This window comes from Molossus molossus, unplaced genomic scaffold (genome assembly GCF_014108415.1).
Source record: "Molossus molossus isolate mMolMol1 unplaced genomic scaffold, mMolMol1.p scaffold_m16_p_2, whole genome shotgun sequence".
Taxonomy (NCBI): Eukaryota; Metazoa; Chordata; class Mammalia; order Chiroptera; family Molossidae; genus Molossus; species Molossus molossus.
In genome coordinates this window covers 116903253-116928582 of record NW_023425355.1, presented here as the reverse complement: position 1 = coordinate 116928582, position 25330 = coordinate 116903253, and the positions used below count along the sequence as shown (strand labels likewise).

At 41.0% G+C, this 25330-nt stretch overlaps 1 protein-coding gene across 4 annotated transcripts in view; it reads right to left on the bottom strand.

The window, feature by feature from the left end:
• Window positions 1–9140, bottom strand: part of SRPX (sushi repeat containing protein X-linked) — a 117260-nt gene extending 108120 nt beyond the window's left edge. For 3 of the 4 annotated variants that reach the window (XM_036271017.1, XM_036271016.1, XM_036271015.1), the window contains exon 1: window positions 8974–9137. In XM_036271017.1, the coding sequence (XP_036126910.1) occupies window positions 8974–9061 (88 nt within the window). In that variant the 5' untranslated portion in view covers window positions 9062–9137. Of the gene's footprint in view, window positions 1–8973 lie in introns of all 4 variants that reach the window. The other variant, XM_036271014.1, reaches the window with a different exon arrangement.
• Window positions 9141–25330: the final 16190 nt, after the last annotated feature.

Sequence of the window (25330 nt, the reverse complement as noted above, 5' to 3'; positions counted from 1 at the left end):
ACACCACATAAATACAAAAGATCGTTAACACTACTATGAACAACTATATGGTAACAAATTCGACAATCTAAGTGAAATGGACAAATTTCTAGAAACACACCGTCTCCCAAAACTGGACCTGGAAGAGATAAAAACTTGAACAGACCAATAACAACTAAGAAAATTGAAGAGGTAATCAAGACTCTCCCAGCAAACAAAATCCCAGGCCCAGATGGCTTCACGGGGGAGTTTTACCGAACATTCAGAAAAGAACTAATACCCTTTCTCCTCAAACTATTTCAAAAAATTCAAGAAGAAAGAAGACTTCCAAACTCATTTTATGAGGCCAGCATCTTACTAATTCCAAAACCAGAAAAAGATGCTACAAAAAAAAAAAAGAAAACTACAGGCCAATATCCCTAATGAACATAGATGCCAAAATCCTGAACAAAATACTAGCCAATCGGATCCAGCAATACATCAAAAAAATTATTCACCATGACCTAGTGAGAATCATTCCAGGGATGCAAGGCTGGTACAATATTCGCAAATCAGTAAATGTGATACACCACATACACCACATAAACAAAATGAAGAATAAAAACCACATGATCATATCAATAGACGCTGGAAAAGCATTTGACAAAATACAGCATCTATTTCTGATAAAAACGCTAAACAATGTGGGAATAGAGGGATCATATCTCGACATAATAAAGGCCATATATGAAAGACCTACAGCTAACATCATACTCAATGGGCAGAAACTAAAAACATTTCCATTAAGAACAGGAACAAGACAGGGATGTCCACTTTCACCACTCTTATTTAACATAGTACTGGAACTCTTAGCCACAACAATCAGACATAAGGAAAAAATAGAAGGAATCCAAACTGGAAAGGAGGAAGTGAAACTGTCATTATTTGCAGATGACATGATATTATGCATAGAAAACCCTAAAGACTCCATAAAAAATATACTAGAGTTAATAAATGAATTTGGCACAGTAGCAGGATACAAAATTAACGTCAAGAAATCGACGGCATTCATATACACCAATGATGAACGCACAGAAAGAGAAACAGAAAAAACAATCCCATTTACCATCGTGGCATAAAAATTAAGATACCTAGGAATAAACTTAACCAAAGAAGTAAAGGACCTATTTGCAGAAAACTACAGGACATTGAAAAAAGAAATAGAGGAAGATATAAAAAAGTGAAAGCACATACCTTGTTCATGGATTGGAAGAATTAACATCATTAAAATGTTCATACTACCCAAAGCAATCTATAGACTCAATGCAATCGCCATCAAAACACCAACAACATATTTCACAGAACTAGAACAAATACTTCAAAAGTTCATATGGAACCAACAAAGTCCCCGAATAGCCACAGCAATTTTGAAAAAAAGGACAAAGTAGGTGGGATCACAATACCAAATATCAGGTTTTACTACAAAGCAACTGTAATCAAAACGCCTGGCACTGGCACAAGAACAGACCAGTGGAACAGAACTGACAACCCAGAAATGGACCCAAGGCAATATGCTCAATTAGTATTTGACAAAGCTGGCAAGAGCACACAGTGGAGTAAAGACAGCCTCTTTAATAAATGGTGTTGGGAAAATTGGACAGCTACATGCAAAGATATATCACCTAAGGCACCAGAAACAAAAGAAAAAATGAACACATGGGACTACATTAAACTCAAAAGCTTCTGCACAGCAAAAGAAGCAATCATCAAAATGGAAAGGCAACCCACTGTATGTGAGAACATCATTGCCAATGATGTATCAGATAAGGGGTTAATTTCCAATATATATAGAGTGCTCATATAACTAAACAAAAGGAAGACAACCCAATTAAAAAATGGGCAGAGGAGCTGAATAGACACCTTTCCAAATAAGATATACAAATGGCCAAGAGACATATGAAGAAATGCTCAACATCACTAATCATCAGAGAGATGGAAATTAAAACAATAATGAGGTATCACCTCACACCTGTCAGAATGGCCGCCATCAACAAATCATCAAACAACAAGTGTTGGTGAGGGTGTGGAGAAAAGGGGACTCTAGTACACTGCTGGTGGGAACGCAGACTGGTGCAGCCACTATGGAAAACAATATGGTGTTACCTCAAAAAATTCAAAATTGATCTTCCATTTGACCCATTGATTCCGCTTCTAGGAATATACCCTAAGAAGCCTGAAACACCAATCAGGAAAAATATATGTACTCCCATGTTCATTGCAGCACTATTTACAATAGCTAAGATCTGGAAACAGTCCAACTGCCCATCAGTACACAAATGGATAAAAAAGCGGTGGTACATATACACAATGGAGTACTATGCAGCTGTAAGAAAGAAAGATCTCTTATCCTTTGAGACGACATGGAGGGACCTGGAAAGTATTATCCTAAGTGAAATAAGCCAAGCAGAAAAAGACAAATACCACATTATCTCACTTATATATGGAATATAATGAACATAACCGTCTGAGGAATACGGTAGACCCAGAAACATGGAAGTGGGGCACAAACTGACATCCCTCAGAAGAGGGGGTCGGGGGGTGGGAAGAGATAAACCACAGAACTTATATGCATGTATGCATAACCAATGGATATAATGGAAATGGACAACAAAGCCAGGGACAGGGCGGTGGGGGGATGGGGAGGAGGGTGTCAATGGGGTAAAAAAGTAGAAACACCTGTAACAAAAAAAATGAAAAAAAAATTAAAAAAATAAAATAAAATAAAATAAAAATTAAAGAAAGAAATTAACAAGAAAGAGACATCTCTTATACTTTGAGATGACATGGAGGGACCTGGAGAGTATTATGCTAAGCAAAATAAGCCAATCAGAAAAAGACAAATACCACATGATCTCACTTATTTGTGGAATATAATGAACAAAATAAGCTGATAAACAAAATAGACTCAGCGACATATAAGGGAATATGGTTCAGACTAACAAACCTTAGAGGAGGGGGTGGGGTGATGGATAAGATAAACCAAAGAACTTATATGCATGCATGTGTAACCAATGGATATAGACAACAATGCTGGGGAAGGGTGGGAGGGTGGGATGGGGAAGAGGGTGTCTGGGGGGGGGGAGGAGAAACATCTGTAACAAAAATAAATTAAAAAATTGAAAAAAATTAAGAATGCACAGTCAGAAATGAAAGAGGCACTAACTGAAATAAAGAATAATTTACAGGGAATCAATAGTAGACTAGGTAAAGCCAAGAAGCAAACCATTAATTTGGAATATAAGGAAGCAAAAAAACATCCATCAGAACAGCAAAAAGAAAAAAAAAATTTAAAAATGAGTATAGTGTAAGGAGTCTCTGGGACAACTTCAAGTGCACCAACATTCTCATCATGGGGGTGCCAGAAGGAGAATAGAGAGAGCAAGAAATTGAAAACCTATTTGAAAAAATAATGACAGAAAACTTCCCTAACTTGGTGAGGGAAACAGACATACAAGTCCAGGAAGCACAGAATTCCAAACAAGATGAACCCAAAGAGGCCCACACCAAGACACATCATCATCAAAATGCAAAAGGTTAAAAACAAAGAAAGAATCTTAAAAACAGCAAGAGAAAAGCAGTTAGTTACCTAAAAGACTGTCAGCTGATTTCTCAAAAGAAACTTTTCAGGCCCAAAGGGAATGGCAAGAAATATTCAAAGCAATGAAAAGAACCTACAATCAAATTTACTATATCCTGCAAAGCTATCATTTAAAATTGGTGGCCATATAAAGAGTTTCCCAGACAAGAAAAGGCTAAAGGAGTTCATCACCAACAAATCAGTATTATATGAAATGGTGAAGGGTCTTCTTGAAGAAATAGAAGATAAAAAATACAAACAAAAAAAAAATGGCAATACATACATATCTATCAACAATTGAATCTACAAATAAGCAGAACAGAAGTAGACTCATAGATACAGAGAACTTTCTGTTGGTTGCCCAATGAGAGTGGAGTTGGGGGAATGGGTAAAAAAGGTGAAGGGATTGAGAAGTGCAAATTGGTTGCTAGATTACCAAACCTCAAAGGGAAGGGGGGGATAGGGAAGAAATAAACCAAAAACTTATATGCATATATGCATGACCAGTGAACACAGACAATAGTGTGGGGAAGGCAGGGGTGGGGCGGGAGCAGGGAGGAGTGGGTCAATAGGGAGAAAAGGAGGAACATTAGTAATACATTCAACAATAAAGATATGTTTAAATTTTAAAAAAAAACTTTTGTTTCCAATTTTGAAGTGTTCTTAGAGGAGCCTACATGTCTCCTACTTCAACATTCCGTGGGTCTGTAGTGCCGTTATCTTTGGCATCAGCATCATTCTTTAACATCCAGGCCAATGTCCCTGCGTGGCTCCTCTCTGCACTTCCAGGCCTGTCAACCCATCCATGTTATAACATTTACCACCTTAGATAACTCAATGTCTATTCTCCTTAAGACAGAAAGCTAATGACGGAAGGAAGTCTCTCCGTTCTTCATCCTGGTATTCCAAGCACTCCATTATTCAGTGTCCACTTTGAAAAGTCAGTCTCTGGGTAGAGCCCAGGTTTCACTGAAGAAGGCAGAAACTGATTCTTTTTCAAAATTAAATTCAAATATCCAAGAGAAAAATTCAGACTTAAAACCCCTGAAACAACAGCCCATAAAAGCTGAGTCACGCGATCATACAATTGAAAACCAAGGAGCTGGCCTGGGAAACTCCCTATGAACTGGAACTCAGAGAGGTTATTATTCGCACTGTGTTTTGGGAAGTGAATCTTTAATCTGGGAATTAATCAGAGCTTGGCTACTATAATTCCATACTATGCTATAGCCTGGCAAAAGTAAACCTTCTTCTGTTTAAACTATCTTCACTTTCAATTACCCATTTTAGTTGTGTTCTCTGAAAGGGTAATTGATGTAGCACACATTTGCGTTTACTAAGGAAACCATTCAACTGCTTTGGAAGGGGCCATAGCAAAGTGGCCAACAAAAATAATAAATGCAAACTCCAGCTTGTGGCTGCAGTCAATCTCTCATCTTACAGCCCCCAACAGAGAAGGTTATTGCTTCAACAGAGGGTGTTCATAGATTTAAATGCAACCTCTATAGCCAGTAATCCATAGTCCCTGTATATGTAGATTCATGGTGGCACAACGCCCTGTCTATCTGCGCATATGTTTCTCTCAGTTCCTTTTCTTTCCAATGGTCCATCATCTGAACTACAGTGAACTCTAAACTCAATAAGCACAAATATCCACCTGGCTCAAGGTGCTCGGCTACGTACCATGGGAAATACAAAGAAGGGTAAGAAATAGCATTACCCTGCTTTCAAGAGCTCAGAATCTAGAAGTACAGGCATACCTCGTTTTATCCCACTTTACTTTATTGCGCTTTACAGATATGTTTTTTACAAATTGAAGGCAAGTCCCTCCACCAGCAAAAAGAGTGTGACTCATTTTATTGCGATTCTTTCTTTATTGCAGTAGTCTGGAACTGAACCTGCAATATCTATGAGGTATGCCTTTAGAGAGGAGTGCTTAAATGATTGTAAAGTATGGCATGCATGATAAATACCACAAGAGACATGAAGCACTGTGGATGCTCAAAGGAAAGCAGAAACTTACCATACAAGGGATCAAGGCAAAGTTTCATTGAAGTGGGGGTGTCACTGGATGATGAGCAAATTGGACAGATGGTGACCAAATTGGCCAGATGGGTAGTTGGGGGAAAGCAGTCCAGGTGCAGAAAGCAGTAATACCAAGAAGTAGCAAAATGTCACTCGAGTTGTATAAAAACAGGTAATCTATGTTGGTCAGATTTTAGGAAAACAGGTGAGAAGGACTGTAAAATTGGGGTAGAAGCAAATTGTATATTGTACCCTGAGAATAGCTTAGAACTTTCTTGTTAACCTTAGAGAGAACATAGAGCTTCTGCTTTCCATCTCTGAGTAGAAAGTAAAGTGATGACAAAATGATACTAAAGTAAAATTGTACTTAGACCAGAATATAGCCAAAGAAAGCAGAATGAGTTAGAATGACAGAAACTAAAAGTGAGATTGTTAGAGTAACAATAAAAAAGAGAGGGGTTCTGTTTTAATTGTGTGGACTGATGAGGTAGGAAGGTTTGAATATAGTGCTTGAACAATGGTATCTGGTGTTTCTTAGAGCTGACAAATCTGAAATGAGAAGCAGTAATACCAATATACTATACTGAAAGTGTTATCAGTAAAGAAAATGCCAGATGAAAATGCCCTGCTCTCCCCTGCATTCTCCTTTTTAATGCAGAGTAATTTTGCCAGCTGATTACATGTTTTAAATCCAAATAGAAATTTCTAGCCTAGCCTGAGACTTTAATTGTATATGCTGAGCCAGGTGTTCAGTTCCTAATAGTTATCTCCAAATGTGGCATTTCAGAAGACTGGTTTGGCTGATATAGTCTGGTCTGGTAAACCTCACTCAGCTTTCAGGACTGGCCAAACTACACTACTTTAACCAGCTTTCCCCAGGTGTTAAGATTCATGGAGCCTTTCTTAGTGGCCATAGTGCTCATTTCCACCTTTAGCCTTGTTTATAGAAGGAGGTGCAGTGATCCTCCAAAATTTCAGATGTAAATAAGGTTTCAAGAGTTCATTTAAGAACAGAATTGAAACTCCTACCCTTATAGGCATGCAAACACCATCAAATGCAGACAACTTGGCTATGAACTTTCCACAAATTTCATGGTGTGTGTTCTTTTAAAAGATACTGTGTCTTTGCTAGGCTGCAAAGAATAAATCAGAGGGCCAGAAAAGCTGCATCAGAATCGAAGATGGAAGAACTCCAGAGACCTTCTAGGAGTGGGAATGGGAAGGATTTACTCTCACTCTGACAGATTTGCTATTAAATCTCAGCTGGTTATATAACCAGGAGGCCAATGGGGCCCTAGATCCCCATCTCTCTCTTTCAGAGGTTCCTGACTTCAGGCCTCTTACCTTCTCTCTTGCCAGAGACATGATGTCTACTTGCTAAGAGGGTGCCTCTGAAATGATCTTCAAAATCTGTCACCCAACACTTAGGGTACACTCAGTTGACATGATTTACCTCAGATCCTGCTAGTCTCGAGTATATCCCCTCCCCAGCTTTCCTGAACTTCTGACTTGAAGTGAAATCCCACCTTTGATTCAATTGCCCCAGAAGAGCACATTTCCTGAGACACCCCATTGAGAAGAGCCAAAGGAGGACTCAAGGGGAGTGCTTTGAAAGCATCTCCAATCAGCTTCTGCTCATTTGGGGTCTGAGCAGAGCCTGAGGGCATGTGAGGATCATTCTAGGGGGTGTCAAGGAGGAGGTAGTAGCCTCCAGCAGGTCCTTAACAGCAGAAAGTGGTGAGTGCCCAACCTGGCAAACCCATGATTCTGTGGGTGGCTGGGCCCTGGCAGCAAGCTACACTATATAAGGGTAGAATCTGAGAGAAAAGAGAGTGGAGGGCAAGATAAGGGAGGGATGGCAGTCAGATGGAAAAAGAGAAGGGCCCCCTTGGCTGAAAAAGGCTCCACCCGATGTACAGGCAGCTCAAAGAAGCCTAGCAATTCAGAGTACTACTGCCTCTAGCAAAATTTCTCAACTTCTCCCCTTGCTCCCCACAAAGCTGCTCCTTGTCCAGTACTGACTTCTTCCCTCTACTGGTTCATGTTAACCTGACTCCTGCTAAAGGTGGTAGTGGGGTGGGGGACATTATCACACCATGGAAATGACACTTGCCTGGCTTTGAAGATAAAGTCTCCTTTCCACTTTGCCCTGAATCACTTCCTACCAAACAGTTTAAACTTGCAAGAGTCAGTTCAAAACACAAATGGTCCTGTTTATCACTTCACACATTTGTTTGACTCACTCATTTTGGGATGTGCAGAGAATTTCCAGCAGCCATCCCCACATCTCCCAAGCACACTCTCTGGGATCCCCCATCTCCCTCCATCCTTCATCTAGAACTCAGTAGGTTTTTTTTTTTCTCAGACCCCAGATTTAAACTGCCCACAGTCACAGTGCTGAACTCAAAGCCAAATGATTGCACACCCCATGGTCCACGTCAACCACTTTCTCATTAACACTAAATTAAAGTATGCTTGTGGATCTATTCTCCATTCCAGACACAAGGGTGCATCCATGTTGCCCTGCTCCCCTGAACCTCTTTTCTAGCCTAAGACTTCCTCATGAAGGAATAACCTGGAGGTTTTTAAAGGATATGTATCTCCAACGAAGGTTTTGCCAATACCAGGAGAGTCCTAATAAATACCAGTTTTCCCTTAGATGCTAGAGACCACGCCCTCCAGCAGCATGAAGCAACACCCTCTATGGCAGCGATGCTTTTCCTAGCAGAGCCACGCGTGTATAGCCCTCTTTCCCTGGGGCTAACCTAGCACAAGCCACATGTCACCACTCACAGCTGGCACCTCTCTCCCAGAGGCTAGACTTTCTCCGGAATCCCCAGCAGGGGGTATGGGGGGGGAGCGGGAGAGACCCCGCTTGTGCTGTCAGCAACAGTCTCTTCACTGTGACTGTGCCTGCATCCTCAAAGGATAGCCTGGGACCTGGAGTGGGAGGGGGTACGGGCTCTTTTGAGGACAATCTGCCAGTCCCCTGGGCCCTGGCCCTGAGCAACCCTGTAGGAGGTAAAACTCTGGGTGGTGAGAAAGCAGCCCACGGCCAAACTTCTCCAAGAAGCCTCCTCTGCCAACCTGGGTTTGCTTGGACCCCTGGAACCCCGGACGCAGAGGGTAGTCGGGCTCCTGGTGCCGAGAAGGCGCTCGGGGCCAGGCAAGGGGCTGACAGTCCTCTCTCTTCCCAGTGCCTAGACAGGAGCCTTGCCCCCGCGTCACCCCCTCCCCGGGGCGGCGAAAATGGATTTCGTTGCAAACAAAGGGCGACCCCCACACCTCCCTCTGTCCGGAGCGAGGGTTCTCGGTGCCCAGCTGCAGGGAGGCTGCCCCGCCTCCCGCCCTACCTGGGAAGCTGCAGCTCTGCGGGACTCTCAACAGCAGCAGCAACAGCGGAGGCAGCAGCAGCGGGGGCCGCAGTGCTGGGCTCCCCATGGCGCGCCGGTGCTCGGTTCAGCTCTGCAGCGCAGCGCTTCCCGAGGAAGGTAGAGAGGGACCAGACGGAGGGGCTGCGCGGCAAGCAGAGAGGGCTGAGCCGGAAAACTCCTCCTCTCGCCTCTCTCCCTCCCTCCGGCTTGGGGCCTGCCCTCCTTCCTCCGCCTCCCCGGAATGCTGGCGCGGTTTGGGGATCCCACCCACCCTCTTCTTTTGGGCCAGTTCTTCTGGAAGCTCGAATGACTCCTACAGGACCAGAGCATACCAGGGTTATCTTTCTGTTCTCCAATTTCGAACCTTCTCACCCGAATACATACACTGGTGGCCCAACTGCCTCCCAAGGGTCCCCAGTGCAATGTCATCTGTATAAGAAACTGCGTGAGTTACATAGAAAGAGAAGGGAGTCCAGAGTGGCCCACTGCCACAGGTTATGATGGCCACGTTGGCTGGTTTGACCCTGTCTAGGAAAGAAAAGTCCAAACCTATAGAGAGTTTTTATGAGTTTAATTACGCCAAACCGATGACAATTGCCAGATGTAAAATCACAATAGAGTGAGAAAATGCTCCAGAGAATGGTCGTTTTGCAGCTTATTTTATACGTTAGAATAAAAAGAAGAGACATAAGTAGGGTTACATGAAATCCACTGGTGGTAGATTAAGGGGGGGCAGGAGATAGAAAAGCAGGGAAATCTCTAGGATTGGATAAAAAGTAAAACGGAGTGACACATACTTCTTTTACATTTGTGGGTACAGATTAGTTAATAATTAACATTTACACCACATAAAGATGGTATTTTCAGAATGAGAAAACAATGAAGTGGTCTCCTGCTCTGGTGTTCTTGGTTTAGCCTTGAGAGGTCTGGAAAATGTTGCTTTGACAGTTCAAAGGTATTGTTTCCAAAATATAGCAATAAAAAGCAGTCTAACAAAATAATAAAAAAAAAAAAAAGAGGGGGTATGTTACCTTAGGTGCAAAAAGACAATAGACAGGCTCAGTTAAGGTAAAGATTGACCTTTGTCAAGGAACATACCAGCCTAGGACATGACTACCCACCATGACTTGCTTTTGGTTAGGAAGTTTTATGTTCAGACCATCCTGTGTGGTTACTTTTGGTCTCTGAGTTTGTAAGGCTACCATGCAGGCCACCCCTGAGCTTTTCAGGTTTAGTTGGTGGCCCCTTTTTTGTCCACCACCCTCATGACCATGTCCCAAGTTCTGTTTATCATTATGTCCCTTTTATCCAAGAAGAAACCCACATTTAAAAATTGCCCAGGTTCACCTTTACGGGCAGAGTGGGGATTTGAACTTAGGTGTGTGGTTCTGCTGGTGCCAAGGTTCACACTACAGGGTTTTGTTTCTCTTTTGTAAACAAATTAATCAAGGGATGGACCCAGTGGGTGCTTGCTGCACTGAGGTTTAGAATGGGGCTTGAGGCTCTTTCCAGGGTGAACACAAGCAAGGAATGTTCCCTGCCCCAATCGTAGCCTTGGGAATTCAGCTGCTGTAGTTCCCTGCAAGCAGATTGCCCCACTTCCTGGGTTGTTCTCAAACACCCAAGGACACTATGACAGACCTGGAGCCTCCCCCTTGTTATCTGGCATCAGGATAGGGTTTCTAGGCTGCCTGCAGGACAGATCTGGTTTCTTTGAGGCATTCTCAAATAATTTTGTTTTGTTTTTTAACCCAAAAGGCAGTACTTCACCCCTTCCCTATCCGGGAAGGAGATCTTAGCTAAAGCAAATTCTGACCAGGGCTACTGCATTATATTGTGCGGTTTGGGCACTGCACAAAGGTACCTGGAGGAAGGGGCAAGTGGGAGCGTAAATCCACCTGCCTCTGGGTTCACGGAGCCCTGTGCCTTGGCAGGGGACATGTGCAGTGTGGAGGGGTTCCTTTCTACTTGCCACAGCAGTCTGGCTCATTAGGCTAAGGGCCCTGGGAACACCCAATCTATCAGAATGTATTCAAATTCTTTTATCTAGAGGATATGCCCATTTCCCACTTCTCACAAAAACTCCCAACGGGAACTTCCATCTTATCGTCTCCAGTGTTTCAGGGGTTTTTCTTCATCTTCTATGGGTTTACTCCATTGCTGCTACTTCTTCATCGAACCAACAACCTTTCAATAATCCTCAAGAAACATGAGGGAGGTCAGCTTCATCTGTGGCCTCCATTAGACCAGACATTCCTGGAAGTGGTTTTTAATCCTGTCCTTACACAAGGGGAGGAGGGAGCGTTTATGTAAATACCATATCTAAGCTAGACCTTAGACCAATGAAACTAGAATCTTTAGGGATGTAGCCTGGTGTTTGACCAGATGCATTTTTTTTTCCCTACGTGGAGTTCTGTGAGTTTTAGAATGGGATAAATCCTAGGCCAGAGTTTCTCAGCTTAGGTACTATTAACATTTGGGGCTAAATACTGCTTTGTTGGGGAGGTGGCTGCTCTGTGCACTGAAGGATAGTTAGCAGCATCCCTGGCCTTTATGCTCCATATGTCAATAGCAATCCCTTATTTTCCAACTTGTGACAATAAAAAAATGTCAAATGTCCCTCAAGGGAAAATTTACCCCCAGTCTAGAACCACTGTTTTAAGCCCATGAGCAAAGGTTAACATGCATCCAAATTCCAGGTCCAGGTTGTCTGTCCAGTGGCCTTTCTCTCTTATATCACCTCTGAAGCAAGCTCTCCTCACAAAAACCAACATAAATTCTATTACTGTGCTGAGAAGGAATACCTGACTTTCTCCTAGCACCTGAGTCTGACTGAAATACAAGAAACACCACTCTTTGTGTTAAGCATTGCTCTCTTTGCTATCTTAGAGCACACTTCAATCAGATAGTTGTAGTAGTAGTAGTAATTATTATCCCAGGCCTCTCTCTGATACAAAGGATTAGGGCAGAGGGAAGGTGAGGGGAAGAGGTTATCAATTTATCCCACAATATCTTGATAGACAATAGGATGGTTAAGTAGATTAATAATCTGTCAAACAACTGAACCCAGAATATGGGGTGATGAGTTGATGGAAACAAAAGGAGAAGTCACTCATGGAGTGCCACAGAGCTAAAATCTTGTTCCTATTCTGTTTCACATAACTATTAATGAATTGGAAGAAACAAAGAAAGACATTATTGGCATGAGACATAAATATGGGCAGGCAAGAAATCAGTTTCAAACATCTCTATAGGCAGAAATGCTATATTAACTCTGAACAATAAGTAAATAAGGATATATATGATGTCCTTCCTACATTAGACCTCAAAAAAACAACAACAAAAAAACACAGGTACAGAGTAGGAGAAACATGGTTTCAAAGTAGTATCTGTGCGAGTATAGCCTAGCTGTCCACAAACTAAGAAAGGCTTCCCAGGCACCTCAGGGCCATGCTCACAGTGCCTGTTCTATCCTCTGAAGCATTCCTGGGTGAAGGGTAAAGTGCCAGAGGTGAGGATAAAGGAAAACAGACATCAAAGTCTGGCAGGGGGATGGAAGTGTCTTTCCTTTCCAATCTGTGCTGTATGGAGAAGGTTGGATTAAACATCACAGCCTTGTCCCATGAGTCAGAGCAAAATGAACCACAGTGGAGAAGGATTTTCAGGATTCACCCCCACTTAATTCCTTGAGCTGGTCTAATCAGAGATGTATTGAAGGAGAAACTGTCAGCCACCTACCTATTGTAGGAGAGAGATTTTCTGAGAGTGTCAGTTAAGGCCCTTCCCTCCCTGTGCCCCTACAATCTTCCCACACCTCCTCATTTTGCCACCCTCTCAAACCAGTTCTTCTCTTTCCACATACTTTCATAGTAAAGGGCATGGAGTTTGAGAGGAAAGTTGGTGGCTCACTGTCCCTTGGGAAATGGGTTGGCGTTTCTCAAAGTCGAGGCGACACTCAGGACTTATGCCAGGTAGGGCAATGTTTCTCAAACTATCTCTGGTAAAGGACTATTATTTTAAATTTTCAAACCAATACTTGATCAATGCTTTTGTAAAATTAATAAACTTGACTCACTAGAAAAATAAAATGGAACAAAAAAGTCAGAGAATAGCACAGGTCCAGGGACCACACTTTGATTAACAATTATCGTGGATTTAGTCCTTGACTTACTGCATTTATACAAACAATATACTATACTATATTCCCCAGGTTTCTGAGAACTCAAGACTAGAAGGACAAGAGATTTGACTTCAGTCTATTGGAATCATATTGAATGAATGTCTGAAAGCTGGAGTGAGTTGGACTGGTACTTTTGCTCACTGATATCTATTAAAAATCTAGATCAGAGAGGGTTAAGGCAAGAATGCTCAAGGTCAAGATAAAAAAAGCTAAGGACAGTCCAAGAATGGCATCTGTTTACAATTCCCGGACTTAAAGATATTTCTTCTCCTTCTAGGATAAATATTCAGAATGAAACAACAGAAGCTCTAGGGGATGAAAACATTCTGTAGCATAAAGGAAAAGGAATGTTTTTAATCTTAAAGACTCAAAGGAAAACATCTCGTTTATGAAAATAAAAAGCTACAAAAAAGGAAAAGCTATTTTGGAAAACATCAATTTGGTGTGTTCACTAAAAGAGTCAATGAAAATGCTTTTATAAAGTAAGAATAGAAGGTCATATAAAGAATTGAGAAATGCAGGCATACTTCAGATATATTCCAGTTTAGTTTTAGACCAGTGCAATAAAGTGAGTCTTATTGTTTGCAGGTGGAGGGTCTACATCTTAATTTGTAAAAAAATGCAACATCTGTGAAGCACAATAAAGTAAAGTGCAATAAAATGAGGTATCCCTGTATAGGAATGCAGAGATTAAAAAATGAAATTAGCCCTGGCCGGTTTGGCTCAGCGGTTAGAGCGTCGGCCTGCGGTCCTGGGAGACCCGGGTTCGGTTCCCGCTAAGGGCATGTACCTCGGTTGCAGTTTGTCCCCGGCCCTGGTCGGTTGTGCGGGTGGCAGCCACTCGATGTGTTCCTTTCGCATCGATGTTTCTCTCTCTCTCTCTGTTCCTCTCTCCCTCCCACTCTACCTGAACAAAAAAAAATGAAATTAGCAACTTTCAGTTTTAATTGCCACATTCTCAGAAGTCATGATTCTTACAGACAACATGAAAAATCTGGGAAAACAGAAACATCAGTGACTTTTCTAAAACCCAACAAAGAACTGAGTTTTCAGGGAAAATAGCCACCCATAACTATATGGAAATACAGGCACATCAAGAAAAATCCTGCTTACCTAAAGCAGAAGACATATAGGAGCATCCACTGGTAGGAACACTGATATGGCAATTTAGAAAAATTGCTGTACCCTAAGTGTGGACTAATATGACAGTGAAAAACCTCTGGGGCTGAAGTCATAACAGGGCCCACAGTTGCTGTAGGCTTTACCTCCAAGAACTCTACTAGGTTTTCATGTTAAAGGTCCAATAAAGACCCCTTCTGTTCTGGCAGGGAGAGGGGAAGACTTATCATTCTGAAATATGCTCAGAGACTTCTCCATTAAAAAGAACTGCTCTACAAGGGGAAAGCCTTCACCAGTCTTATCTCACCTCAAGAATGACATTTTCCTTACTTGTCTTGATGAATTCCAAGAAAAATATCATTTGGGGAACTGGTTTTGGAGAGGGGCTGCCAAACACAGACACTCCAAATCTTGGTCATAGATGTGGTTACATGAATCAGGATGGTTCAATGGAACTTTTCTCCTAAGCCATGGTAATTAGAGGGGTAGGCACAGGTTCCATGCAGGCTAATCAGAGTCTTACTCAAAGATTTTTAAAACAGAGCCTAGTTGAAAAAAATCACTCTTATTTTCCTCCTTGATTAGGCATTGTATAAATGTGACCTAAGAAATGCTAGTTTTGTTTTGGGTTCAGAACAAGAGAAGACCCTGCAATATGTCTAGACTTCTGTGCAAGCTGCTTTGCCACTTGGGCCTTATGACTTAGGCCATCTAGTGGTGCTCAAATGTCATTGGCAGATAGAGATACATTGTGAAGTCTTTGGCAAAATCCTCTAAGTGAAGGAAAAAATGACCCTTAGAATTTTGTAGCAAATCCCTTCTATCCTTCATGAATAGTGACTATCCTTTTAAGAAACAACTTTTGGCTTGTCACTGAGCTTGAGTATACTGAATGCTTAACCATGGGCCACCACATTGCCATGAAACCTGAGCTGTTGATCATGGACTGAGTGTTGTCGAACTGGCTAAGCTATAAAGTTGGGTGTGCATAGTGGCACTCCATTATCAAATTGAAGGTATATACATGTAATCAGGCTTGAGCAAGTCTTTCTTTATTTTTAATTTTTTTCTTTATTGATTTTAGAGAGAGGGAGAGGGGGATAGAAACATCGATGAGAGACAACATCAATTGGCCACCTCCTGCATGCCCCTGACTGGGGACTTGGCCCACAACCTGGGCATGTGTCCTGACCAGGAATCGAACTGAGGACCTCTTGGTGCATCTATCTACACTCAACCACTGAGCCACACTGGCCAGGAAGAAACATCAACAGGTTGCCTCCTGTATGCACCCTGACTTGGGATCAAACCCACAGCCTTTAGGCATACAGGACAATGTTCCAACCAACTAAGCCACCTGGCCAGGGATTTGAACAAGTAAGTTGCATTAGGAAGTGACTCAAGCATCCATGGCCCCTGCTTTTGCTACACTGCCTTCTCTCTTCCAGCCCAGATCTCTGCCTTGATGGATCATTCCCCAGTTGACTGAGAAAGAAAAACCTCAGGCCTGGTTTACAGTTCTGCATGGTATGCAGGTACAATCTTAAAGTGGAGAGTGGCAGTACTACAGCCCTACTTATGACAGCCCTGAAGGACAGCAATGAGGGGAAATCCTCCTACTAGGCAAGATTCTGAGTAGTCTACTTGGTTTCTTGAATGGACACATTAAATATGGGTTTTCCTTCTCTGTCCACATGCTTCTATCAAAATTACCATCCATGGTTTTACAGAATACCTTATCTACCATCATGGTATTCCACACAGCATCACTTTCAATCAGTGAAATCACCTCACAGCAAATAAGTGAGGCAAAGGGCCCATGCTGATGGAATTAACTGGTCTTACCATGTTCCCCATCATCCTGAAGCAGGTTAATAGAAGTGGAATGGCCTTTTGAAGACATAGTCATGGCACCAGCTAAGGGACAACACCTTATGGGGTTGGGCAACGTCCTCCTGGATGCTGGATATGCTGAGTCAGCATCCAATATATGGTGCTGTTTTTCCATAGACAATATTCCTAAATCCATGACTATAATGGTGAAAATGAGAGTAGCGCTGTTCACTATAACCTCAAATGATCTATTAGCAAAATATTACTTCCCATCCCTGTAATGTGATGTTACTTCCCATCCTTCCACTGGTGTAGAGGTTTTAGTTCCAAAGGCAGGGATGCTTTCACAAAGGACCCAACAACTTCCACTGAAATGGAAGTTGAGACTGCTGCCGAGGCACTCTGGATACCTTGTGCCACTGAATGAACAGGTGAAGAGGGTTAGTGTCTGGCTAGGGTGATTAATCCTTACTATGAAGAGGAATAGTGCTGCTACTACCACACAATGGGGGTAAGAATAAGAATACCTGGAAAGCAGGAAATCCTCAAGGGTGCCTCTTAATATTCCCAAGTCCTAGAGTTAAAGTCAACAGAAAACTACAGGAACCCAAATCAGGCAGGGCTTCCAATATCCCAGAGCCTTCAAGAGTGAAAATTAGTATCACTCCACCAAGCAAAGAACCAGATCATCAGCTGAAGTATTTGCTGACAGCAAAAAGAATATGTAGCCCAGCCGGTGTGGCTCAGCGGTTGAGCTTCAACCCATGCACCAAGAGGTCACTGGTTCGATTCCTGGTCAGGGCACATGCCCTGGTTGTGGGCCAAATCCCCAGTGGGAGACGTGCAGGAGGCAGATAGTCAATGTTCTCTCTCATCAATGTTTCTATCTCTCTCTCCCTCTCCCTCTCCCTTCCTCTCTCTCTAAAATCAATAAAGAAAAAAATTATTTTTTTTTAATTTATTTATTTTTGTTACAAATGTTTCTCCTTTTTTCCTCACTGATTCCCCCCTCCTCCTCCCTCCCTTCCCTGTCCCCAGCTTTGTTGTCCATGTCCATTGTTCATGCATACATGCATATAAGATCTGTGGTTTATCTCCCCCCAACCCCCTCTTCTGGGGATTGTCAGTCTGAACCCCACTTCCACGTCTCTGGGACTACCCCATTTCTCAGACTGTTATGTTCATTATATTACACAAATAAGAGATCATATGATACTTGTCTAAGAAAAAACATTTTTTAAAGAAGAATATGTAATGGATTATGACACAACAATAAAAAAGACAAAATCTTACCATTTGCAATAGCATGGGTGGACCTAAAGGGTATTATGCTAAGTGAAATAAGTCAGTCAGAGAAAGACAAACACCATATGATTACAGTTACATGTGGAATCTAAAGAACAATATAAATGAACAAACAAATGCCAGAGGGGAGGGGAGGTGGGGGACTGGGTGAAAAAGGTAAAGTGATTGAGAAATACAGATTGATAGTTACAAAATAGTCATAGGGATGTAGAGTAAACCACAGAAATTTAGTCAATAATATAATCTCTGTATGATGCCAGGTGGGTACTGGAAATATCAGGCGGACCACTTTGTAAAGTATGATTGTCTAACCACTATGTCGTACACTTGAAACTAATACAAAATAATATTTAATGTAAACTGTAAAAAATAAATGTAAAATAAATATATAATGGTAGAATATAAGAAGGTATAAATACCAGCTATGATCATGTGACCATTGCAGAGCTAAAGATTATAATAGTAATGAACACTTTTCCTTATTGTAATACACATGTTTATTTATATATACATATATATGTGTATACATATACACAATATTTTCTCTTTTCTCATTCTTTTATCATCTACCGGAGATATCTTAATAACACTTAACTTTATATCTCAGTTATAAGATAGCAAAGTGTGTGAATGAGCTTGGAAAAGAATGAACATCATCCAAGGATAAAAAATGAAGTTGCATTCTTTTCTGGGGAAAGGGTTAGCATTTTTTGACTTGGATTCAGGATTGCTGCATCATGCTAGGCAGAAGTAGGACTTTGGTATTGTCTTTATTCAGATATTAAGTACACTTTAAGGAGATGCATATGGATGCCAAGTGGGCTAGGGGTGGATTTTAACAGCTTTGTAATTTGTCAACTTGGCTGGTCTGAGCTATATTTCCCAGAATTAATTCTCTTGTTTGTTTCCAGTTAAAATCAGCCACAGGGATTCTTGGGAGATTTGGAGCCTGGAAGCAAAGCAGTGGCCATTTTGTAGTTCACATATGGTGCAGATTTGCTGACTTAACTCATTGTTATGAAGCAACGGGAACTGCAAGTGCTCTACCTTCCCCTGATCCTCCTTCTGTTTCTTAAACAACTAGGCCAGGCATGTCTGTTTCACAATATGACAAAGAGCCCCACTTCTACTAGATACTCTCATCACCAAGGTCAGTGGCAACAAGAACTAATATGCGTTCCAATTCTTACTCATGGGGCTCCAGCTCATACTTGTTGGTTTCAGTCTGCCCTTGATATCCTCTCTCCACTTTACATCTTTCCTTCCCTACTGCCTACCCCATGAGCATCAAGCTCCAGTATGAGACTCAGAGACAATAGCCATATGGAAACTACTTAGCAATCTCTCACAGTTGCATAAGAGCAATCCTCCTGCAACAAATCTATATTGGCCTTATACAGTATATATCTCCTACTGGTTCTGCTGCTCTGGTAGAACTGGACTGACACAGGCAAGGAGCCCATCTGGAGATAAAATGCATTTAATTTTGAACGTGTTAAGATTGCAATGCAGGTGAAACAACAATGTAGAAGAAGCCTAGTGTTAAAATAATTTAAAATTCAGTGGAACAGATGAGGAGAGGGGTATGGATTTGAAATTCTTGTATGGCTGAAGCCATGCCAGTGGATGAGATCCTTGAGGACATTGGAGAAAGGGGAATAAAAGGGAAAAAAGGATATACAACTCAAACAGGAAAAAGTGAAGGAAGCCATAGCAAACATCAGCTTCTGGATCTTGACAAGAGACATCTGAGTCTGAAGGGCATTTTTTATTTATTTATTTATTTATTTATTTATTTATTTATTTATTTATTTATTTGCCAGGTAAAACCTGTAGATATATATTCAAGGGAACATGACCCAGGTCTAGAGGTTGACAGCAAATGAAACAAAGTGAAAACACATCGGTTAGATTCTGTGACATAATCTCTTTTCTGCAAGGATTGAGCCCCAAACTTCAAAGTCCTCACCTTGGGTTGTAATGTGGTTTGTGGCACTAATCTCCCAGCCTAACAGAGGAGCAGAGAAGCAGGAGGACAAGGCACCTCTAAGGCAGGAAGACCTTAATGTGGTAATGAGAAAACAGTTAATTTTTATCCCAGAGGCTATGCATTTGAAAAGAAGTATAACTAGTATGAGACTGGGACATTTTTGTATAAAAATTATTTTCAGAGACATGCCTCCATTTAACTATTATGACATTGATTTCACAAAGAAAACCCCCAGTCCTCAGGGCCCTGCAGAGATAGCCCTGGCCCTTTCTCTCTTTATTGCCAACACTATTCTTGGGCTGCCAACTTTGAAGATGGTGCAATTGACACCCTGCAGAAGGCTGCATCCATTAAACTGTCTCTCAACTCTCTTCTTAAACCTTGCTGATTCTGTTGATATTGGCACATCCTAGGGCTTCTGTCTTTTAGAATGCTGATTCATCCAGAAAGCATGTGCTGGAGGTAACAGCCTTGCCACATGTTTTAAGCGAAAGAAGGATGTGTTGCAGGAGAAGGAAAGCTTTCATTTACTCTCTTGTAAGCAACCCAAAGGTCAGCATCATTGTGAGGACTTAGAGTGGAAAATTAGTCCTCGAGGCTAAAGTAGGGCTTCCAGCTTAAAGAAGAACAGCTAACACGTATCCCCTGTATGCGTGTGCACTTAATAGGATGCCTCTCCTTGTAGTTTTACCCATGCCCCTTTTTCTTCTTTTTCTAAAGACCTCTCTTGGATCCTAAGACTTTCTGACTCATTGTGAGGTCTTCAGGGAGGCAAGAGCACATGCAGAAACCCTGCTGTTTGGCCAGAGCTCTGAGGGCTCCAGCCAAGTATAAAAATAAGCCAAGTTTAGAAACAATGAGTTAATAGTCCTTCTTGGGTTGAGTCATGCTGTTAGTGATAACTAATCAAATGCTTCATTTAGTCAAATCCTGTTGGATGTTTTGTTCCAAGTGCTTTTCAAGGATCAGCCTTTCTCTGACCCTGGTAAGTAGCCAAAGAAAAGTTGATGCATTAAAAAGTTATGACTTGCACAAAGGCATACAAGAGTTGACCACATGCAAGCTGAATAAAAATTCTGAGCTATCAGCAGTGGGATTCTACAATAATATTTTCAGGAGGCTGCTTGAAGCTTTCCTGCATTGCTCTGGTCCTTCTCTCTGCCGGAGTAGGTCCAATTTCTATCTGTCTGGCCATATAAGACATAGTCATTTTCTCCATTTGCCTCATGCTCTCTTGTCTTTAAAAGAATACCCAGTGATATATCTCTTGCATATATGATCTTGTACAATGAAACCCAATGTTTGGTATACCTTAATCTCAAATGGATGCTATTACTTAATGGTCACGTTATATAGTTTTCCCCAACTGTTTTTTTCCCTTTCAAAAACTTTGTCTAATCTCTCTGCCTCTATCGATCTACTCTAGTCTAGATCTGCCAAGGTTGTTCCCCTGAAGCAATTCTTGCTCTCATGATCTGCATGTCATTTGTACCAACAGACATGTGTTACTCATCATCTTTATATACTTCTAAGAAGCACTCAACACTAATGACTACCTGCTACTTCTAGCAAAACTAACAATCTTTACCTTCCAGGACAACACACTATCATGCCTCTAACCTCTCTGAATGCTGCTCAGTCTCTTTGGCCATCCATCAGTCTCTGGGAAACCACTGAATGTTGAATTCCATGAGAATCTCTATACTCTCTCTCTCTAGGTGACCTCATTCACACACAGAGCTTTAAGTACCAGAACTCATAAATCTATATCTTTAGGCTCTCCTAAGTGTTCTTTACTCTATAACGTCTCTTGATTGTTTAAATGCATATCCAACTCCACATATACTGAATAGATTCAGGACCTGTAATCTGCAAACCTAATTATCCTTTAATATTCTTTGTTTTCTTCACTCCCTTTCATTCCAACCAACCCAACCTTAAGTCCGGTTGATGTTCCTCCTTATTCTCCTTGAATTCTGCTGTGTTGCTCCATCTTCATTACCACCCACTGAATTCCTATCTGTATTCCCATCAATGACTTTCTAAGTGGTCTCCTGCATCCACTCCTCTCTGCGACCTCAGTATACTCACCACTTGCTGCAGCCAAAGCAAGCTGTCACTCACCGGCTTAAAATCCTGATTAATTACTGGTCCAGGTAGATGAAACAAGATTTTGAGCATAGCATAAAGGTTTTGTTGATCTGCACCTTGTGTACTTATCCAGGCTGAACTCCCACCACCCTTCCCATCACTCTCTGTACAGGCATCACACCAACATTCTTTTTGTTTGCATTCTGTTACTTTCTTTATCAGAGTACTTTGCATATACTCTTCCTTCTGCTTGTTTTTCCGACTCCTTATTCTAGGTAACATCTCCTTATTTTCAGATCTTATCTTAAATGACATTTCAGGAAAGCCTTCCACAACTCCCTAGGGCTTTTTCTTACTTGCATCCCAAGCATCCTAACCAAGGAGGTGTAGTTCACACAACAGATAATAAGGCTTGGAAACATATAAAAAATGGGAAAGAAGGCATAGGCACACCCACACACAAAAAAATACAAAGAAAGCATCAATAAAACCTAGATCATGGAGCATATGGGGTACAATGGTAACTTCTTTTTTATAGTAGCCACAACCTTGTTTTTTGGAATGGCCAAACAAATTATTTGGGACCAATATTTTGGAAAATACTTGAAGTTATTGCTATGGTAGATATGTGTTTTATGACAGCACAACACCCCTTTCAATGGTACCCAAATTTCTTTTTAGGGAACTATCTCTCCCTATTGTGAAAATTTTGGTGGTATGAGAAATTAAAATGTCTCCCTCTCCAGCCCTGGCCAGTTTGGCTAAGTGGTTAGCGTGTCGGCCTGTGGTCCAGAGAGACCCGGGTTTGGTTCCCGCTAAGGGCACGTACTTCGGTTGAAGTTTGTCCCTGGCCCCGGTTGGGTCGTGCAGGTGGCAGACACTCGATGTGTCCCTTTCACTTTGATGTTTCTCTCTCCTCCCACTCTATCTGAACAAAAAATGGAGTCCTCAGGTGAGGATTCAAAAAAAAAATGTCTCCCTCTCCAACTCTGGATACCCAAGGGGTTGCAGGAAGTAACATCCATCTGATTCTCCCTATTTCCCTGAAACAGTGTAAGGCAGGCAGGCACCTTTTCTTGGTTATTTGGACCTTGAATCTAGAACAAGTGATAGAAAAATGACAAAATGGTTGGAGAGTTTTTTGTTTTTTGTTTTTAACTCAATAGCAGTGCCTTGATTGTTTCTATAGTGTCTATTTTCCTGTGCACCCACCCCCACCCAAAGCTGCCCTTCTTTTGCTTGTTTCCAAGTCTTTTTCTTCTACTTTCCCACCAATATTGTGCTCTCCTGAAACACAACTCACTTTCCACAAATATTCAGTCTCTCTTTTTAACAGTTGAGCTCCCAAACCTTAGCTAGGCACTTTGATTCCCAGCTCAGGATAATATTTCAACCTCTCCTGCAATTTAGTGTAGTCATAACACTAAGTTCTAGTCATTGGGTATAAACAGAAGTAATGTATGCTATTTCCAATTTGTCCCCCTACAATGAAAGGTTGATGTGATCTCCTGAACCTTTCCCTTCAATCTTGGCTGGGTGATTATGACAACTGGACTCAAGCCATTGTGAGCCATGAAAGAAATGGAAAGCCCATATTGAGGATTGCAGAGCAGTTTTATTAGCCTTGGACTACACATTTTTGAATTGTGATCTGAGACAGAAACATATACCTTGAATAAGCCACTGAGTAGTGGGTCTCTGTCACAGCATCTTGGTATGTGCCTGAATAATATAATTTCCAATAAGTTCTTAATTCATCAAACTTATCTAATATGCCTAATAAATTAATATTAATAATATGAAAATATTAATAAAATTCAAACTTCTGTGGGTTTTAATATCCAAATATTGGTGGACATGAAATATTTAAACAGTTTTGCAGCCAAGAGAAGCTGCTGCAGACACTGGAATATTTATAGTATAAGACAGGAAGAGTCATAGTATTTGTGTTTCCATAAGGCTAAGTAAGGAACCATTTTCATCTTGGATCAAATCTAGAAATTATTTCTCCTGCCAAAGCCTAACTTGGATAAAATCCTCTCCTTCACCAATGTGGAACAGAAGCCATAAGATGAGAAAACTGAGTTTCCACTGAACATAGAACAGAGCCACACCACAGAAAAAGTGATCTTATTTCCAGAGTTGCACGATAAAAGCAATGGGCTTTTTGCAGAGTGTTAGAGAGGACAACCCTGCCTAATACATCTCAGAATTCTAAAGTAAACTTTGAGCAATTACTCATGTAAACATAATTTTTTATAAAATTTCTGAAAGACCCTAATGGCACAGACATTTACTAATCATCAAATATCTATGTCCTCCCCTACATTTCCTAGCATTCTTAGAATTAGGTGGAACCATATAGCTGGTTTTGGCTATGAGAAGTGTGATGCATCACTCATAGGCTTTAGCATTTAAGAGCCAACATGTGTAGTTAAAAACCTTCCTATAAAGAAAATTCCAGGCCCAAGTGACTCCACTGGTAAATTCTACCAAACATTTAAGGAAGGAATAATACCAATTCTCATAAACTCATAGAGAGAAAATTGAAGAGGAAGGAATACATCCCAACTCTTTCTAAGAGGCTGAGGCCAACATTATTACTCTGATAGAAAAAGCAAAAAACCCGGGAAAGTTTGGCTCAATAGTTGGAGTGTCAGCTCTTGAATGGAAGACTTGAGGGTTCGATTCTGGCCAAGGGTATGTGCCCCGGTTCCGATTCAGTCCCCAGCCATGGTTGGGATCATGTGGGAGGCAACCAATCGATGTGTCTCTCTCACATCTCCCCCCCTCCCTGCCTCCCTTCCACTCTGTCTGAGGATAAATGGAAGGGTATCCTCAGGTGAGGATTAAAAAAAAGAAAAGCAAACAAAGCCCGGCCGGTCTGGCTCAGTGGAATGAGTGTTGTCCTATGGACTGAGAGGTCCCAGTTCAATTCCAGGTCAGGGCATATGCCAGGTTGCAGGCTTGATCCCCAATAGGGGGCGTACAGGAGACAACCGATAGATGTTTCTATCTCTCTCTCAAAATAATCAATAAAAACATATTTAACAACAAAAAAAGAAGAGGCAAACAAAAGAAATTACAAAAAACAAAAAAATCTACAGAACAATTTCCTTCATGAACGTAGATATAAAAATTATTTAAATTTTAGCAAATTGAATCAAACAATACATTATATATAAAATATAACATAAATGTCATCATAGGAATAAATGACCAAGTGGAGTTTATACTGGGAATAAAAACTAGTTTAAAATTTAAAATTAAATCAATGTATTTCACTACATTAACAGACCATAAGAAAAACTATATGATAATCTCAAAAGAAAAAGTATTTGACAAACTTCAACATCCATATATGGTAAAAATTTTCAGCAAACTGAGACTATAAGAAAACTTCAACTCCATAAAGAACATTTATTTACAAAAGAACTGCAGCTGATATACTTAATGGTGAATGACTGAATTTTTTCCCCTAAGATTATGATGTCCACTGTTGCCACTCCTATTCAATATTGTGCTGGAAGTACAGTGCAATCAAGCATGCAAAGTAAATAAAATGTATTCAGATTGGAAAGAAAAAAATGTAAAACTGTCTATTTGAAGGTGAAAGTATTGCCTATGTAGAAAATTCAATAGACTCTACAAAAAAGTAATTAAAATAGTAAGTTCTCCATCCTATATATTATACAATTGAAAATTAAAATTTAAATATAGTACCATTTGTAATAGCATTGAAAATATGAAATTTTTAGAGATAAATATGGCAAAAGTTTTTTAATATCAAAAACAATAAAATATTGTTGAGAGAAATT